General features: G+C 43.8%; 1 protein-coding gene across 3 annotated transcripts in view; it reads left to right on the forward strand.

Annotated features, from left to right (window-relative positions):
* Positions 1 to 19955, forward strand: part of ZNF827 (zinc finger protein 827) — a 183559-nt gene that overhangs the window by 56314 nt on the left and 107290 nt on the right. For all 3 annotated transcript variants that reach the window (XM_082611180.1, XM_082611181.1, XM_082611182.1), the window contains exon 5: positions 15738 to 15971. In XM_082611180.1, the coding sequence (XP_082467306.1) occupies positions 15738 to 15971 (234 nt within the window). The remainder of the gene's footprint in view (positions 1 to 15737; positions 15972 to 19955) is intronic.

The raw sequence follows: 19955 nt of genomic DNA on the forward strand, positions 1-19955 counted from the left end.
GAAATGATCGGGTGTCAGGAATTCAACCGTGGCAGTGAAGAACGGTCTTCCCTTGTCTTCTCCTCTTGCATCCCAACCTAGGGGGATGTGTGCTCTTTGAGACACTGCTTTTTGTATTTAAACATTTTTGAAAATGTGGGGGAAATTCAGGCTTCTGGTTTTCCTTTTGCCGCTGATCCTTGAGTTTTCACTTCTGGGAGATCTCTGGTTCTTCTTTGATGGTCTCTCCCACCAATGTCAGAGCAAAAGGGGTTCCTTTTCTGGGCTCTTCTAGCACTTTCCCAAGAAATGCAATGGCATATTCACTTAGCATAGGTTAGAAACGGGGACATTTCCTTACTTAGCAGACAGGGGAAACTCAGTATGGGGTTAGTAACTCTTAGGAAGAGGGTCCTCCCTTTACTCCAGGACTGCAGAAAGTTTTTAATCCTGAGGAAGGTGAGGGGGGTGGAGGAAGGTTTGATGGTACACAATTCCTGCTGTGAGTGCCCAGCATCAGGCTGTAATTAGCCCCAGACCCAGTCTCAGGGAGCACAAGATAAGGCCTGTGGCTTTTGGGAGCCAGGCTTGCAAACAGGAAAAACACAAGAGGAGAAGCCATTCGGTAGGTTGGGGTGAAAAACTGTGCACCCAGGCCTTATACTGTGATCTGTTTTCTCAGTCGGCTATTGACGGGGACTTGTTTACGGGTTTGGCAGTCACAGTATTTACTGACTGATCAGTTGGCATAAGAAAACAGATAACAAATGCACGCTGTTTATGCAAAAGGCCCATGCAGCTATTTTATGGTGGCTTACTAGAGGTCCTGAAACCTGACTTGTGTGCACTGTTACCTAGCAACCTGTTACAACGTCACCGGGGAGTGAGATGCATTGGTAATTTTTTTTGTGTGTGCGCATATTTGGATGTAAATGTAAACTTGGTGACAGTGGCAACGCAGCCCACGGGAAAAGGAAAGGAATACATTTTCCGGAGGTGGGGAGGCATTATTTATTTATTTTTCTTCCACTCACTCTCTGGTTGGTCAGGCTCTAGAATTGATAGCTCCCGTGATCGTGGTGTTCTACCTGGCTGTGTCTGTGACGGTGATCCCGGGACCAGAAGGCCAGATCCCAGGGAGCTGTGACTGAGTTTCTAGCTCTTTCCCTCATCAGATGTCGGGTTAGCATCAGGCCTTGTCCCTAGGCATCATAACGGCACCATTGTTCTTGCAATGAATTTTTGAGCTGGGCTCTGTGTGTGCACCTGCTGGGACTCTAGGGTGCAGCTGTTTGTGGACACGGGGGCTGGGAGTCTCTGTGCCAGCCACATCACAGTCTGCAGAACCGGAGCACAGTGGCAAATTCAAGCGTGTCCATACCTTCTTGTTTCCAAAAGAGAGATGGAAAACACTTGATTCTTTCTTGCTTGGTGATTAAGGGGAGTCTTTCTTGCTCCCACTGGCTTAAAAATCACTGGTGGAATCCTCTTTTTTTTTTTTTTTAACTTATACATGTGTAAAGGATGCTTACTTTTTTAAAAAATTATTTTATTTATTTATGGCTTCGTTGGGTCTTTGTTGCTGTGTGCAGACTTTCTCTAGTTGGGGTGAGCAGGGGCTACTCTTCGTTGTGGTGCATGGCCTTCTCATTGCGGTGGCTTCTCTTGCTGCGGAGCACGGGCTCTAGGCGTGCGGGCTTCAGGAGTTGTGGCACACGGGCTCAGCACTTGTGGCTCGCAGACTCCAGAGCGCAGGCTCAGTAGTTGTGGCGCACGGGCTTAGTTGCTCCACGGCATGTGGGATCTTCCCAGCAGAGGGCTCGAACTCTTTCTCCCTGCATTGGCAGGCAGATTCTTAACCACTGCGCCACCAGGGAAGCCCTGGAATCCTCTTTTAAAGGGACTCTAAATCCTTCCCTCCCTGCCCCCGTTTTGAGGTTTCCTAGTGTCTGTGATTGTGAAATCAACCCCCTTCCCCGAACCGTCTACTCTTCTTCTTCCTGAGCCCACGCTTAACACTCCTTCGTCCTTCAAGATTAACCTTGTTCCCTAGCACCAAGGCTTTCCAGGCTCAGCACCATAATTGATTCAGGGAAGAGGATGGAACAGCCCCTGCTGCTGGCTTTCTGGGCTGATGGAAAAGAGGATTTTGCAAACTCTGCTCCAAGTTTCAGCCTAGGAGGCCGTCCTTTGAGGGCTGCAGCCCTGCATATTTGCATAGATCTTTCTTGGGAGCCATAAGGCAGGTGCAGACTGTCACATATCAGGGCAAGGGATTCAGTAGCCACATGACTGGGGCTGTGCAAGGGAGAGGAGATTAAATTCCTACTGTTTCTGTGCCTTCTCTCCTTTATCCAGTAGCAGTTCTCACCTTGACTGACATTAGACTTACCTGGGGAGTTTTTTTTTTAATGCCAGGGTCCAGCCCCACTGCCAGAAATTATGATTTAGTTGGTCTAGGATAGGACCTAGACCTAGACATTGGTGTTTTCTTTTCTGTTTTTTTTTTTTTTTTTTTTTTTTGGCCACACTACTTGGCATGCAGGATCTTAGTTCCCCAACCGGGGATTGAACCTACGCCCCCTGCAGTGAAAGTCTTAACCACTGGACCACCAGGGAAGTCCCTAGACTTTGGTGTTTTCTTTAAAATCCTCAAACGATTCTAAAATGCAGCCAGGACTAAGGACCACTGATGTGGAAGATAAACTCGGAAACTGTTTTTGTGGTTTTTTTTTTTTTTCCGTACACCTATAGTTTTTCAGTGCAGCTCTCTTCCCTCACTTTCTATCCAAGACCATGAAAAGGGCCTGGTGGTTTGGGATGGGTCTGAGGCATTCACTATAGGTCAAGGTTAACATGAACTGGAGGCCTGGGTGAGTCATGGTCATTGAGCCCCATGTTCTCCCTCGTGGAGCCACATGACACGAGAATTAAAAGAAGCATCTTGATGTTCTCCAATTAGAATTAGAAAGTCTCGAGACTCATCTAGAACATCTAGGAACTGGGAGTATCATCATCAGACACCTGATTAAAAGTTGCCTGCTGTGGGCTTACATCATTTCTCTTTCTGAAAACTACACTTCTTAAGATATCACATTTAAATCTAACTCTCCAAATTAGAACCAAGCAGTTGACAGAAACTTGGCACCTCAGTTGTTGGCTGGGAATATCTTTTTATCTTTTTGTACTTGGTTTTTTGAAAATAAAAGATACAAGTCATTTCAACTATTTTTAGTTTGGAAACTGGCCCAAAAAATGTATCCTGTCTCCCATATTCTATTAATTTCATAAAATTGGGGCCGAAACATCTTAACCATGAGAGGTGGACTTCGGAAAACAGTGACTTGCAAATGGGTCCAAGCTGAATTGTTCCGAATGTGTTAGGAGCTCAGTGGTAAAACAGCAAAGGTTTTCTTGAACAAACAAAGGGGAGCTGGTGAACGTCTGTGTTGTATCTTGCGGTTTCCCATGGGCCTCTGTTCAGCCACCTCCGTCTCTTTCCCATAATGTTATGCATCTGTAGTTACAGTACAGTTTGTCTGTAAAGGGCAGCTCCTTATCCTGTGATACCTCTGTTTGTGCTGCTGAAGAAGGAGGGGCCGGGAGAGGCCCGTTAACTAGGCATCCTTATTACCGGGTGGCTCTGATTGGCTTTCTGTCAAACATCTTAGCATCCTTCTACCAAGGAAGTGCCAGCCTTCTGCCATTCATGCCCTCAGGCTTCAGTGCCCTTAAGCTGGGGTTCTCCCCACGCCTAAGTGTGCCTTTGGCAGTCTTCCTTTGCATCTTCAGTTTGGCCCTTTTTTAACCCTGCCTGGCTTTTCTCAGGATGGGCACTCACTGATCACTTGACTAAAATTCCTGATGTCAGAAGCCACATTGTGGGCCCTCATATGTGCAGGCGGCCCGAATGTCCTATTGAAATCCTGGATTTTACCGAACCTGGTGGGTGATTTGTATGAGACGGAGAGTGTGACTCTTTCCTGTTTTTCAGTGACTTGCTGCTCCACGGGATGAGGGCTGATCTGAGTCACAGAGGGAGCAGGTGGCATAACAAGAAAGTGGGACCTGGAGTTACACACTCACGTGCTCAGGCCTCCAGGGATGGAGACTTTGTGACACTGACTCATTGTTTATGATTTTTCCTTAACAATCACTTACACAGTGCCTGCTCCTTGCCGTTTAACCCGTTTGAACTTCGTAACAACCCTAGGGGAAGATACTGTTGGTATTCCCATTGTACAGATGAAAACAGAGAGGTTAAGAAAGTTGCCCACGTTTACACAGCTAATAAGTGTGGGACTGGGATTCTAATCCAGGCAACCAGGCTCCAGCCTCCCCTCCCCCAAATCACAAAGTAAGGAAGTGGTGAAACTGGAAGTTGGCTCTGTTCTCTGCCCTTGTTTTTGTAGAGTCAGAGTCCCCAGCAAGGGAGCCATTCTCTGAAGGTCGTATGTTAGATGCCACTGGAAGTTGTACCAATACTTTTAGGCTTTTCAGGCATTGTTTAGTGCAGATAGAGTAGTGACAGTAAAGCCAGTTACAGTGTGTCTTCAATGGCTCGTAACAAGCATGTAGCTGAGGAAACCAGGACTGGAAGTCAGTAGTGTAGAAGGGTTGCCACTGGAATCCAGACGTTTCTTTTTTCACTGTGCTGGATAGAGTTCATCTCATTGCAGAATTGTCCGCAGCGTAGTTGTTTATCTTGATAGACTCTTGGGAAAATTGTTCAAACTCTATGTTTCTGCAAAACTGAATCCAGGTCATTTTCTTCCTTCCCTCAGGAGTACATTTTCTTCCATTCACCACTGTTGTTCCTATTGTTACAATTTCTACTATTGTTAGCCTGAGCCTTATTACTAATCAGATGGGTTTCCAGTGAGCCAGGTGCGTGAGGTGCCAGCAACTTGATGTAATTTCTCAGTTAACCCTCCCAACAGCCCTGTTAATGTTAAACCTATTTTATAGATGAGGAAGCTGAGGCTTAGTAGGTTTTGGCGACCGAGGGATAGAGCAGAGATTCAGCGCTGCCTAACTGTGAAGCTTGCCTCCTGACCACTTAATGAGCTATTACCTTTTTTTTTTTTTTTTCTCAACTGAGTGAACTGTCTTTTGACCTCTGTCTGCTTCACTGTTTATTTTCCTTGGCTTCAAACCATGACATCGTTTTTAATGCATGCTAATTCAGTCACTAATCTGGTTAAATTTTTGTGTCTTCAAAATACACCCACAATCCATCCCTCGAGGGCGGCCTTTCCTGGCCCACCAGCTCCCTCCCGGATGCTTCCTCCACCCCAGGACCCTCCCTCCCCTCCGCCAGGCCTCCAAGGCGTTAATGGACTCTTCTGATACCCTGGCGTCAGGTTGTGCCCCTGCCTGGCTTCTTTCTCCTGAGTAATGGTATCCCCACTCCTCTCAAGAAAAATGCTGAGTGTTCACCAGCTGGTACACACTCCCCCTGCCCCCCATTTCCATTTACCTGCCTTCCCTCATGTTCCAGGAGTCCGGCCACTGGAACCATGGAGTTCCATAAATCTTCCTCCTGTTAGGTAAAATGGAGGAGGGGGGTTCTAAAAATAATTAATAATGTTATTAAAACCAAAATAACTAGGGACTTCCCTGGCGGTCCAGTGGTTAGGACTCTGTGCTTCCGCTGCAGAGGGCACAGGTTTGATCTCTGGTCGGGGGACTAAGATCCCTCATGCTGTGCGGTGTGGCCCAAAAAAACCCCACAAAATAACTAGCTTAATGCACCTCTGACCCCCAGTGGTTCTGTATCTTTGTAGAGAATTTCTAGCAACATCGCGCCTTATTGCTGTGATATGCACCCCTACTCCCCGCTCCAATGATACTTAGAATCTTAACATCCAAGTTGATACTTGCATTACTGCTTGTGTCTTAGCCTTGCCTCTTCACCTATGTTTCAGATTGCTAAGGGGAGGGAGGGGCAGTGGCAGGGGATGATGTTTCCTTTATAATGTCTTTATCTTTGTATCATCCGCGATGTATCCCGTGGTAGATGATTAGAAAGGTATTCCATTAGTCATATATACTCTGGGAGTCAGGTTTTCAGAGGTTGTGGTATTACTTCACTTAAAAAAGATTTACAGGGCTTCCCTGGTGGCGCAGTGGTTGAGAATCTGCCTGCCGATGCAGGGGACACGGGTTCGAGTCCTGGTCTGGGAAGATCCCACATGCCGTGGAGCAACTGGGCCCGTGAGCCACAACTACTGAGCCTGCGCGTCTGGAGCTTGTGCTCCGCAACAAGAGAGGCCACGACAGTGAGAGGCCCGCGCACCGCGATGAAGAGTGGCCCCCGCTTGCCGCAACTAGAGAAAGTCCTCGCACAGAAACGAAGACCAACGCAGCCAAAAATAAATAAATAAAGATTTCATTAAAAAAAAAAAAAGATTTACAAATTCACAACCAGCTCCGTAGTGCCATAAAGAGTACGGAAGAAAGAGGTGGTCCATGGGAAGAAAGCAGGCTGTTCAAAGCGAGCCTCAAAGGGTGTGAGCGCCTTGGCGTTGGCCGGGACCTCAGCTTCTGGGGCCAAATCTAGGAACCAGAGTCGGTCACACAGGGAGTTAAGTAACAAACCGGTCCACAGTTTAGCAGCTCAACACAATAGCCATTTACTTAGCTTACGAGTTTGGGGATTGGCAGTTGGGCATGGCTGACCGGTGTGCTTTTTCTGGTCTCCTCTGGGCTGACTCATCCATCTGCAGGACCTTGCCACGTTGCCAGGGCATGGCTGGTCTAGGTGGGCCCCAGCTGGGAGGGCTTCTCTCTGTCCCCCATGGTGTCCCATCCTTCAGTGTGTTAGCCTGGGCTCGCCCACATGGCAGCTGGCTTCCAAAGGAGAGAGCAGAAGTGCTCCAGGTCTCTGGAGGCTGGGCTCAAAGCTGGCCCAGTGGCCGTCACTTCCACCACCTTCCAGTGACCAAAGCCAGCCACTTCAGCCCAGATTCAAAGGGCAGATAGGGCTTCCCTGGTGGCGCAGTGGTTGAGAGTCCGCCTGCCGATGCAGGGGACACGGGTTCGTGCCCCAGTCCGGGAAGATCCCACATGCCGCAGAGCGCCTGGGCCCAGGAGCCATGGCCGCTGAGCCTGCGCGTCCGGAGCCTGTGCTCCGCAACGGGAGAGGCCACAGCAGTGAGAGGCCCGCGAATACGAAAAAAAAAACCAAAAAAAAACCGGCGGGATAATCTGTTCCACCTCTTAATGGGAAGAGCTGTGGAGTCACATGGCAAAAGGGGTGGGTTTGCAGGCAGAAGGGATCATGATGACCATTTTGCAGTCTCCTTGCAACGCCCAGAGTTCTTCAGACTCACTGGGTGTTCCACAAAGACAAAAAAAAAAACATTAAAATACCAATGTATGAACCAGAATGTCAGTATAGTCATTTAAAATGACAAGTGTAACAGTCAAGAGCAGATGTCATTTGGGGCAGATGGTCACCGACTTCCCTGAAGAGTGTTGGAAATATATGATCCAATCTTTAGGTTTTCTTTTTTTTCCAGTCTCAAGTCACCTCAAGCTGTTCTTACATGCAAATCACTCCACGGCTGTTCCTACAGTTCATTCTTTGGATGTGTTAATAGCGTGAATTTAAAATGCAGTTTTCTCTCCCATCTACTGCCGGCTAGAGGCTTGATGGGTTTTCCAGGACTGGTCCTTCCTGCTTTTGACAAGGGAGATATCCTGTCTGTTAAGTGGATTCCCGCAGATAGCTGCTCTTGCTCATGATGTGTGGCTTCTAGTAGTTTCGTTCACGGAGAAAAGCCTTATTTATTTATTTTAAAGTTCTGTGGCGCTGCTTATTGTTATTACCCTTGACCCTGCTCCAAAGGCTCTTTTGTTTTCCCTTTGTCACTATGTCTGTAATCTCAGTAGCTGTCACAGGGGACCTGCGCGGCCCTGGTCTGCAGACATAGACACTGAAGTGTGACGGAGGATTAGCTCAGGTGGGGATGAAAGATAAAATGAAATATAATGAGAAATATAAGGTGGTTAAAACTCCACTAAACACTAAATATAAAACTACTTAAGGCCAATTAAGTAGTTTACCTTATGAGAGCAAGATTTGAAAATATTTAGCTAATGTTTTAAACATTCTATTTGAATATAATATGCTTCACTGTTATTAATTATTATGTAATGAAATCTCGCCTTTCCTTATGATTTCCAAAGGCAATTTATTTTCTTCTCACCCAAAGTGCATCAAGTTGTCAAAACATCCCAGGTCCCCAGACAGATCATACATCCTTACATACACTTACAAGGGAACTTGGTTAGTTATAACAGCCCTGATTTGTAATCTGGAGAGTTGAGCTCTTATTCTGATTCTATCATGAATGAGCTGTGTGGTTTTATAAAGGTCATATCATTCTCTGAGACTGTGTTTTCTTATTGTAAAGTAAGGGAGCGGAAAACAGTAATGGTTTTCATTTTGCTTGTTTGTTTTTAAACATTAAACCCATTTTTTTCCAAACAAAGTCTTAAGGGCAGACTCAATATACAAAACACAAAGAATACGTAGTTTAATGTATTTTTAAATTTAACTTGTTTTTTAGGTTCTCATGTATTATATTTATTTATTTTAAAAGTCCAGCAATTAGAAAAAAGTTGCTAAGTGATAATCCCACACGCATGATGAGTGTTATGTTAAGATGAGGTCTTACAGCAGTATCAGCATCTAGTGTATTTCTAAATTTATTTTGCTGATTGCAGCTTCAAGAAATACCATTTACGCAGGGACACTGTGGCAAATGAGATAACATTTTTAACAATTCACCTTGCAACTCAGGATCCCTTTAATTAAATGTATTCAGCTGCTTGAAAGAAGAGTACCATAATAAAAAGTTTTTGCTTCAAAGCTGACAACATTTAGCAATTGTCCTTATTCCTTATCATAATAAAGGGCAGACAAGAAGCACCCCAAACTTTCATCCTGTACTAAAGCCATCGATAATTCTATTTTAGCTACTTGGCTATTACTCAGTTAACCGTTATTTGGAAGTTTATTTAATCTTGCTAGTCTCAGATTCTTCATCTACAAGGTGGAGATAATGATAGTAACTACTTCAGAGGGTCGTTGAGAGGACCAGATAAATTAATCCAAGGAAACAGCATACTCCCTGGCCCATATTAAGTGCTCTATGAGTGACAGAACCAAATATGTGTATATCTACATATTTCCGTCTGGCTGTTAGCCACGATCAGAAGCTTCACCAAAGCAGATACACTTGAAACTACGCTGGCACCAAATTTAAGGCAGTGGTCCTCAACCAGAGGCATGCTCAGGGGAGAATAAGGCAATGTCTAGAGAAATTTTTGTTTTCACGACTGGGAAGTGCTATTGGCATCTAGTAGGTAGAGACCAGGGATGCTGCTAAGCATCCTGCTGTTTACAGGACGGTCACCCACAGCAAATTACCCAGCCCAGAATGTCAGTGGTGCTGAGGTTGAGAAAGCCTGATTTGAGGCATACCTATAGACCCTAGTCGTACCATAATTGTACAGTTTTACATGCACAGGCCTGCACCTTTGGAGAGATGAGTGTATAGCCAAGCACTTCCTTATTAATGACATATTACTAGAACTCTGCCACTCCTCAGAGGCAGGGAGTACTGCATCACAAGTGATACACAAAACTGAGTTAACTTGTTAACTCAAGTTAACCCGTCAGTGGTCTCCAGTGAGTTGACATTTTATATATAACAGAGCTGAGGGTCCACATTTTAAAATTTTAAATTAGTTTCAATAATTTTAAAAACTTAAATTGGAAACCCACCTTTATTGGAGCCCCAGAAGCTTATCCTAGGGTTGGTTCCTTGGGACCCTGTTTGAAAACCACCAAATCTGCGGTCCCTTCCAGGTCCAAGGGTCTTTGGCTCTGCTTTAGGGGGAGCTAGTAAGTAAAATTCTCAATGGCCTAGCTTTTTCAGGTACCAGTTCAGCAGTCACAAAATTGCCAGACTCTGAACTGAAAGAGAGCTCGGTCTCATTAAGCTCAAGGAAAGTGTCGTTTTCCTTCACCAGAGGAAGCAGACAAAACAGAACAGTAACAGTCATGTTGCAGTCCTTTCTTCCTCTTCCACCCTCTTAGATCTTCATAAAATTCTTCCCCACCAGAAAACATGCCTTTCCTTCAGGTTACACGCCACCCTTCCTCATTTCTCGTTCACAATACTTAGTTCACACCGTATCACTTCTGCCCAGAGTTCGTTTCCTTCTTTTTTTTTTTTTTTTTTTTTTTTGCGGTATGCGGGCCTCTCACTGTTGTGGCCTCTCCCGTTGCGGAGCACAGGCTCCGGACGCGCAGGCTCAGCGGCCATGGCTCACGGGCCCAGCCGCTCCGCGGCATATGGGATCCTCCCGGACCGGGGCACGAACCTGTATCCCCTGCATCGGCAGGCGGACTCTCAACCACTGCGCCACCAGGGAGGCCCCTCGTTTCCTTCTTAAAGGCGCTTGGACTATCTTGGAGAGAAAGGAGAGCGCTTGGGTGCGTTTTCAGCCAGAAGTCCTGAAGTCCAGTGTCTCTGGTTTGGAGAAGTCAGTCTGTTAACCTCTTGGGACCTTAGTTCCTTCACCTGCAAGATGAAGGTAGTAACGATGCCTGTCTCCTGTGGTTGATGGAAGGATCAATTCCTGTGTAACTATTCAAATGCTAGTTGTGTGCGTTATTGAAACAAAGAACGGTCTTTAAGGAAGTTATACAGCATTGTCCTGGGGGTGGGGATGAGAGGGGCTTCAAAAGAATCTCGAAGTGTACTGAGGACACCTCGCCGGAAAGGAAAGACGGGCTCCTTTTACAACTCATTCATGCTGGCCTATTAGAATTGGAAACTTGGAATCATTTTATCCCAGTGGCTTTTCCATTCCTTTCCCATAGTAGCCTTTGTCTTGAATCCTTTCTAAATCCTGATTTAGAAAAAGCTGATTTGTTTCCTTTCAATGGCAGCCCAACTCCACTGAGCACCTGAACTTACAGATGTACACAATTTTTAAACATAATTTTCTCAGGTCGCAAAATGTTTGAACAGTGAAAAAAGGGACCTCTTGGTTAGTGGGGCTTCCTCACTGAGTTAAGTGGAATATCTGGAAGCTTGACAATACATAAACGGAAGTCAAGGTACTTGCTGTGAAAGTCCTTTACAAATTGAGTTCCATATGTACACATCTTCTTGTTAGTGGTAAGAATGAAGTAAAGACTAGGCAGTGAGTCATAAATGACTGCTTTTCTCTTAACAATTTCCCCAAAGAGAAAACATCTTCAGTTTCACCTTTCCCTGTAGAAAAAAATTTTTTTAAATTAAGATAATAAAAAAAGGATGGCAATTATGCAGTCATATTAATTTTAAAATATAGGGCTTTATGCACTATTCTCAGTGTAAATATTTCTGGTAATTGAAAAAGGCAGGGTAGCCTTCATATTGCTATTTTTACATCATCTATTTAGATCCAAATGTTTGGGAAACTAAAACGTGGACAAATGAGTGTTTCCCACATGTTTTCTGATATGTCATCAGCCATATTTACATTTCCCTGGCACATTACTAGTTTTATGCCATTCTTGACATTGTCAGAATGAAAACCAGGTGTGAAGTACCTTGCAAATTTATAAAACAGCAACATACAGGTTGCGTATTATTTTTTTAAGTGTCTTATTACAGTTCTGTTAAATCTGGGTTGTACTAATAATGCCAAATATCTTTTTTTTTCTTAAGTCTTATGTAGCACATATTCTGACTAATGCTCCCAGAAGCTACTTATATCTTCAGAGAGCATTGGTTTCATGGTTGCCCTTTCCAGCAGTTGGGATTTGCTTCTAGGGCCTCAGTAGTTTCTTATCTCTTTCCTAGGCTCACCTTAGAATTTTTTAAAGTTTCAAAAATAAAAGATGCAAGGCTGAAGCATTTTTAAAAATATATAACCATTCACTTTATATTGTTCCTACCCAAAGAATCAAAGTTACAGCCTTAATAGCACACCATTTATTTTTATTATTATTATTTTTTTAAATTTTCTGTATTTTTTTGGCTGCATCGGGTCTTAGTTGCAGCATGTGGGATCTTTCGTTGCAGCACACAGGCTTCTCTCTAGTTGTGGTGTGCAGGTCTTCTCTCTCTAGTTATGGCACACGGGTTCCAGAGAGCATGGGCTCTGTAGTTTGTAGCATGCAGGCTCTCTAGTTGAGGCACACGAGCTCAGTAGTTGTGGTACGTGAGCCTAGTTGCCCCGCAGCATGTGGGATCTTGGTTCCTCGACCGGGGGTGGAACCTGTGTCCCCTGCATTGGAAGGCAGATTCTTTACCACTGGACCACCAGGGAAGTCCCCGACAGCACATCATTTAAGTACTCTATCGTGACTAACTTAGGACGCTCTTGGAAAGGGTTTTATGAAGGATTCTGGAAGAAAGGCTTAGGGTGAGAGAAGCTTTAGGAGGTGGACAGCAACCACTCCCTCCCGCTGGAAATGGTTGAAAGGGGAGAAATGTGCTAGATAAACAGAATCCTCTTAGGAGCTAACTTCTGTAGAGGTCCAAACTACATGCTTGAAGATTGCTCTAGAGACTGTCTTTGTTCCCTTGGGCTCAGATGCCAATGGCACGGTCCCCAGAGGGCTAGATTTTCAGCACTTTCTTTGAGATTTTTCTGGGTTCCTCCTTTAGTAATGCCAGAGTCCAAGTGATCATTCAGAGACACCTCAGTAAGAGCTGTGGTGTAGTAGCAGAGCTTTTAACTTTATCTGGAAGGTCTTATCCCCAATCTCACGATCAGACTTGAGGAAAGCACTTCCGATTGCCTTTGGTGGAATATTTGGGGATTCGTAGCTTTTGTTTACCACAGGTAATAATGGAGTGCCAGCAGAGGTCACTGATTTGTGACCAACATATTTTATTTATTCAACAAATATATGTTGAGCTCCTGCTATGTGCCAGGCCCAGTTCTAGGCACTCGAGATACATCAGCATTAAAACAGACATTATCGCTTTCATGAAGCCTACCTTTGAGTTGAAGGAATAGACCATAAATTGTTAACATAATAAATAAGAAAATTATGTAGTATGGATTAGTCTTTGGGGCTGCCATAGCGAAATACCACAGACTGGGTGGCTCAAACAATAGAAATCTCACCGTTCTGGAGGCTGGAGGTCCAAGATCAAGGTGCTGACAGGTTTGGTTTCTCCTGAGGCCTCTCCTTGGCTTGAAGATGGCTGCCTTCTTGCTGTGTCCCCACATGGTCTTTCCTCTGTGTTTGCACATCCTCTGTGTCTCTCTTATTCTCAGGACACCAGTCATATTGGATTAGGGCCACACCCTAATGGCCTCGTTTAACCTAATTATCTCCCTATCTCCAAATACAGTCGCAGTGAGGGTCAGGGCTCCAACATTTGTATTTGGGGAGGTGGGGCAGACACAATTCAATCCATAACAAGATGTTGTCTGGTGATAAGTATTTTGGATAAAAAGGAAAATTAAGGACTTCCCTGGCGGTCCAGTGGTTAAGACTTTGCCTTCCAGTGCAGGGGACACGGGTTTGATCCCTGGTCAGGGAACTGAGATCCCACATGTCTCAGGGCAACAAAGATGTGCACCACAACTGAGCCCACGTGCTCCGGAGCCCATGTGCCCCACCTACAGAGCCTACGCATGGCAACGAAAGACTCCGCATGCCGCAACAAAGACCTGACGCAGCCAAATAAATAAGTGAATAAATATTTTAAAAAAAAAGGAAAATTAGAGTAGGGTAAGACAGTTTGGGGGACTGCGGGTACTGTGGGGTGGGCGTCGCAGTTTTGATCAAGATGCTCGCGGTCTTCATTGAGAAGGTGGTATTTTAGCAAAGACTTGAAAGTCAAGTTACATTCAGGTGTTGTTATAACACAGGGACCAGAGATGGAGGAGTGGTGTAGTGGAGCTAGTCAGGGGACACAGGGTGGGCAGCCTGTGCACCTGGGTTCTAGTCTTAGCTCTTCATCTTTCTGGTAGTAAAACTTCCAAGTGTCACTTTAGCCCTCTGGGGTCCAGTTCCCAAATATGCTAGTCTGTGTGAACTTGTGACTCCAGCAGGGATATTCTTAGGAGGGTGTGAGGTGTAAAGAAAGGACTTTGTGTCTATGTATTGGCTGGAGGTAGAGGGTGGGAAGGGGGTGATAAGCGTACCCTTTGGGGCTTTATTTTCATCCTTTTTGTTGTTGCTGTTGTTAAGCAAGTGTGGGCTTAAGGCTTCTTCTTTTTTTTAATATAAATTTATTTATTTATTTTTATTTGTTTATTTTTGGCTGCACTGGGTCTCTGTTGCTGCGTGCAGGCTTTTCTCTAGTTGTGGTGAGCGGGGGCTACTCTTCATTGCAGTGCACGGGCTTCTCATTGTGGTGGCTTCTCTTGTTGCTGAGCACGGGCTCTAGGCGTGGGGTCTTGACATGAGGGCTCAGTAGTTGTGGCACGTGGGCTCAGTCGTTGTGGCTCTCAGGCTTAGTTGCTCCGCGGCATGTGGGATCTTCCCGGACCAGGGCTCGAACCCTTGTCCCCTGCATTGGCAGGTGGATTCTTAACCACTGTGCCACCAGGGAAGCCCAAGGCTCATTCTGAGAAGCATTTCTAAGAACTCTGTATTAGGATGAGATCTTGTTTCTTAAAATACCAGCACACCTAAATTAACCAACTTAAAGGTCCTACTCTGTGGCCCTTTAAAGGGGAGCAAGATGGCTGTGAAAGTGACAAGTGGTAAAAGAGGCTGCTAGTCTCCCTTCTTGGTTTTTCCCAAGAAAGACCAGGAAGTAGTATGTAGCTCAGTGGGTGAAGGCCTGGTAAGGTGTAGCCAAGCCACAGAATCTATCCCATAATAGGCCAGTTAGCTCTGCCCTGACCACACACTCCATACCAGCCAACCATGCTAGAAATGGAAAAAGGACATTAGTGGAAAAACTGGTGAAATCTGAATAAAATCTGGATCTTAGATCATAGTAATGTGAATTTCTTCGTTCTGACAAACGCTCCATGGTGTTACGTAAGGTGTAAACTTTAGGGACCGCTGAGTAAAGGATGTATGGGAACTCTTTGACCCCTCTTTGCAACTTCTCTGCAAATCTAAAATTATTCCAAAATAAAATTTTTTTCTCTTAAAAATGCCCATTGTGGACTCGGAGATAACTTGGGCTACAGATAGTGACCAGAAAGACAATACCAAGTGCATGCCCCACAGTTTGTGGGACAGTAACATCAGCTTATAATAAGGCAAAAGTGTTGTATCTCCATTCTGAGCTTTTCTCTTTGGCAAATTCTCCATCCTCACCTGACCGCTGCATTCTAGGTTTTTGCTTTGGTTTTTGCCTCTGACTCATGTTTCTCTTCAATAGTTTATGGCAGAATAACGGTCTGAAAGCATCATTCTATAATAGAATTAGGTAGGGAGAGTGCAGATAGGTCAGAGAAGCAGCAGCAAATGCAGGAAAGAAGACACTGGAAACCAAAGGGAAAATGCCCAAACGCTTTGTAGAGGCAGCACTTCCTAAAATACGATAGGTTCCAAAGATTCAGAAGCCCACACTCTTCTAAGTCCTCCGCTCATGGAGTGCCTTGTATTTTTGTGCTCAGGGCTCAGCCTGTTTTGATCGGGTTGTGGTCCCTCCTGCGTTAGCAAGATGTGATCATGCATGACATACTTCATTAAGTTGGAAACAGCTAAGAGTGGGACTGGCCTTTCATACAGGTATATGTGTGTAACCCTTTTCTTCTTTTGACAGCTGCAAATCAGAAGGAGCCCATGAATCTTAATTTTAAAGTGAAAGAGGAGCCTAAGGAAGAGGAGGCTCTAAATGCCACGTTGCCTCGGTCCAACTATGTGTTCAGCCCCGAGTCTGAAGTGCCAGCCCCGAGCATCTCTGAGGACACACTTAAGCCCCAGGAAGCAAAGGGCAACGTACTAAGGCGAGATATGTCAGTCAAAGCAGCATCTGAACTTCTCATGAAACTATCAGGTACTTGATTTCTTCTAAAATATTCACATTCTGATACCATCACTTGCAAGCCACCTGGGCTGCTTCCTGCATGGGTTATAATTAGCCTGATGGCGGCAATATCACATTATTGCAGTGAATTCAGGAATGATTGGATTACTTGGCTAAAATTCCTGTGTTGTGTGTGAGTTTGTTTGCGGATGTTAGCCGTGTACCTGTCTTATTAAATACACTCCCCCTTTCCTGATTATGCCTGCAAATTGTTGGAAAACAGTGCTGTTTTCTAAGATGCTGTAGGTCATAATTTTAAATGGGTTCTAATGACATTCAAAGCACTTCTGTTAATTGATCAGAATAGCTATTCTTTCCTAATAGAGGACCTTGCACTGTTTGGTGTTTTTGTACTATATTCTTTAAGAACCATTAAAAATATTTTTCTGAACTTAATAAACCATTAAGATGGCACTTGAAGTGATTACCAATAGAGTAGCAATAAGACTTTACAAATAGAAAATCTCATAATGGAAGGTTACAGTAACTAATCTAAGTTCTTAAGGCAAACAAAGAATTTTTATTAGTATCAACATGTCATTTCAGCCTATCAAATGTTGGCAAAATGGGTTAGAATTTGAAATTCATGTATTTTGGATTTTTTCCCACCCAGTCTCCTATCTGCCCCACGCCCTTCAGAACAGATAGAAATTTAGTGTGTTTTAAAATTCAAAGGTATGACTTTAAGAACATGGAAAGAAAAGTTATGTAAATAATAGTACTTAGGAAGTCATATCCCATCCTTAGTTCACTGCTGCTTAAAAATAATTTTTAGAGACTCTCTACTCAAAATACTAATATGAATCAAAAGCTGTTTTCAGCTTTGTAACTTGGTGTGCTTGGAGGATGAAAGCAAGATATGTATTAGGGAGACCCCTCCCCAGTGTAATTTCATCAGCAAGTCTGTGTTTCTGGTTGACCAGTAGGTTGGAAAGTAAGAAATTAATAATTATTTACTTAGGGTTGTTGTATTAGAACAGTGGAAATTCCTGTATTTGCCATTTGGTGGGGTTAAGAATTCTTTCCTTTGATGTTAATTTAAAACACACTGGAACCTCCCGGGGACATGATTTGTTACGGATAAAGCATAGTACGGTTATTACCCTGTCACCCCATTTTTCTAAACTTCGCAGTGATAACGCAGCTTCTCCTATGTAAATGGGAGTTCTAGCAAGATTGTGCTAATTGCTAAATGCTGCAAGTTTAAAAAAATGATGTTCGAGCCCACATACTTTGAAGCCTCCCTCCTGTGTCAAAAGGTCTTGGTGACATACAGTAATCTGTCTGTTGGTTTTCCAGTCAATTCAGGGGTCACACAGCTCTCTGATGCTTCTCCCATAACATAGACTTTCACGCTCTTCCAACAGTGACTCCTATCCCCTCCTGGTGGTAAGATTCCAGTGTGCAGTATTTCTATTTCAGAGTTTACTGTGCAGCCAGCATTGTGAGCAGAGGAAGCTAGGGTGGCACCAAAAGATAATATGCAATAATGAGATTTCAGGAAAGATGTTCTCTAAGGAAAACATTTTATCTTAGTCCTTTTGGATGATGCAGCTTGAGACAATGGAGTATGAAATCATTTCCTAGGTACTAAGAGATTCCCAAAATAGAATATAGCTAGGCAGCCATGCACATTTAATGATATTTGTGGTCAGCAATGGCTCTTCGAAATGTTTATGTTGGGTGTTAGTGAGTACACGTGCTATGGGGTTCGACAGTAGTGGAATCTGGAATTCCCTGGTCGTCCGGTGGTTAGGACTCCACGCTTTCACTGCCAAGGGCACGGGTTCCATCCCTGGTCAGGGAACGAAGAACCTGCAAGGTGTGTGGCGTGACCAAAAATTTAAAAAAACAAAAAACAAAAACAAAACAAAAACGGCAATAGTTGAATGGATGACATGGTCGTGTTTCCAAAGGGCATCGGCCCTGCCCCATGCTGTGGAAATGAAAACTTGTTTGAAGACTACGATAATTATTGTTTTGCCCTGAAAAAATTTTCCAGTATTCTGTATGCTTTGACTTAGGTCAAAGAAATATGCATCACAGTCCCTACTTTCTAGATGCTTGTGGTCTAGTCAGAAGTCATCCAGGGCAATGGAATTCATTCAATCAGTGCTTTGCCTTTGGAACTTCATGCTTCTACAGCCCAGCAGACTGTGGTCACTAAACTGCGAAGAAGTTTCCAAGTCAGCCCTAAAAATAGGAATGTGACTTAAAAAAACACAAATGTCTTTTCATTCCGAAGCCGCAAGGTAAAGAGGACTCACCCTTTATTAGGTTTAAAGTGGATATTAGGGTTTCTAATCACGGGTGGATCGGTGCTCTTGGAAGAAGGAAGATGTTAGGAAAAAAACCGCCTATGCTGTCTTTCCTCAAGTTATAATTTTAACAATTTCTATGTTTATGCCCTGAAAGCCATCTGAGGAAAGGACCTGTCAGTGTCTTCAGGCCCCCCTTTCCATGCTATTTCCTGTCTCTGTATAGACAAGAGTAGTCATGCGTTTCTCAAAGCATCTGTGCAGGTAGTCAGGGCTGCTCCTCATCTAATACCCCAAAGCCTTGATGCAGGTATTCCTGTGGGTGGGAGTCCCTGCCTTGCTAATTTTCACTTATGGTCTTCTGTCCTGCTGGGGAAAATCCATATGGTTAGGAAGAGTTAGGTGAGAAAAGTACGTCCCATGCATTATCATACATCTTTCTTCCTTCTTTCAGTTTTGACCCAAAGAATAGCTACCATGTGGAATAAGAGGATTTTTCATCTCTCTTACTTATTTCCTTGAGAATCAATGCTACGACCTGTCGTAGTTTAGGCCCTTTCAGTCTTTCCCTTGAATTAAGAAGAGGAAACTAGTCAACAACTTGGCTGCCTCATTTCCGGTTTTAAATCAATTTATGTTAACTCCTTCACGATGGATGTTGGCCAGGTCAAATATCAGGTGAAACTTTCCTAGGTGGAGAAACCTCTGTAGATATATTGTTTTCCAAATTAACATTTATGTTTTATGGGGAAAACACAGATGCGTTAACAACCCGGTGAAAATTTTCATTAACTGTGTGTTTAGGAAAATCTGAGGTTTCTTCCTTCCTATTTCCATTTGTCAACTGGGCAGTCAAGTGCCTGACAGCTGGGCCAAGTAAATTGATTACCATAAAGAAAGCAACCCACTCTAAGGAAACCACTGGGTGTCTGGGACTACCTGTTGTTACTTGACATGAGAAAGCCAAGATAATCAGACTTTTCTGCTAAGTGTATATTTGCCAAAGATAATTCCCAGAAGTCTTGATTTAAGGAGGCCAAAATCCTGAAGTCCAATAGAGAGGCTAGGTAACATCAGACAGACTAAGAGAATCAAGTCAGTCTTAATCTCTGGTTTTGCAACGTCTAGTGACTTTGAAAACTTAAAGAACAAATGTGTTATCACAGGTGTGACATAATGCTCTAAGTGACCCAAAGTTTTATCTGCTCTGACTCTGTTGTGCTTTAAAAGAAGTAGCTATATTGTAAATCAACTATACCTCAATAAAGAAAAAAGAGACGTAGCTACACTCAAAGAAACAAAGAAATGCCCTCTTCTACCTTGGTCATGCATATATAAAATGTACTACATGTATGGTTGAACCAAGAAGTAGTAGATAAGAATGCCATTTAAAAAGACGAATCCCACAGAAAATAAGTAGCTGGAAGGCTGGAGCTATTCAGAAACATTAATGAAAAATTAAACATTTAAATTGATCTAACATGGTAAATAAAACCTCACATTAGACCTTGATTCAAAACACGTCTATCGGTTTTCCTTTTTCTGTGCTCACAGAGGGAAACTGCATCGATTTATATTCATTTCTGATTTATATTCATTTATCCCCACCTAGTCTTGGAGAGAAATATAAATTATAATTGCCTCTTGTAGAGGAATCCAGGCAGGTCCTGGATTTGAAATACATAGTGATGTAGGG

This window comes from Mesoplodon mirus, assembly GCF_964341445.2.
Source record: "Mesoplodon mirus genome assembly, chromosome: 2".
Classification (NCBI taxonomy): Eukaryota; Metazoa; Chordata; class Mammalia; order Artiodactyla; family Ziphiidae; genus Mesoplodon; species Mesoplodon mirus.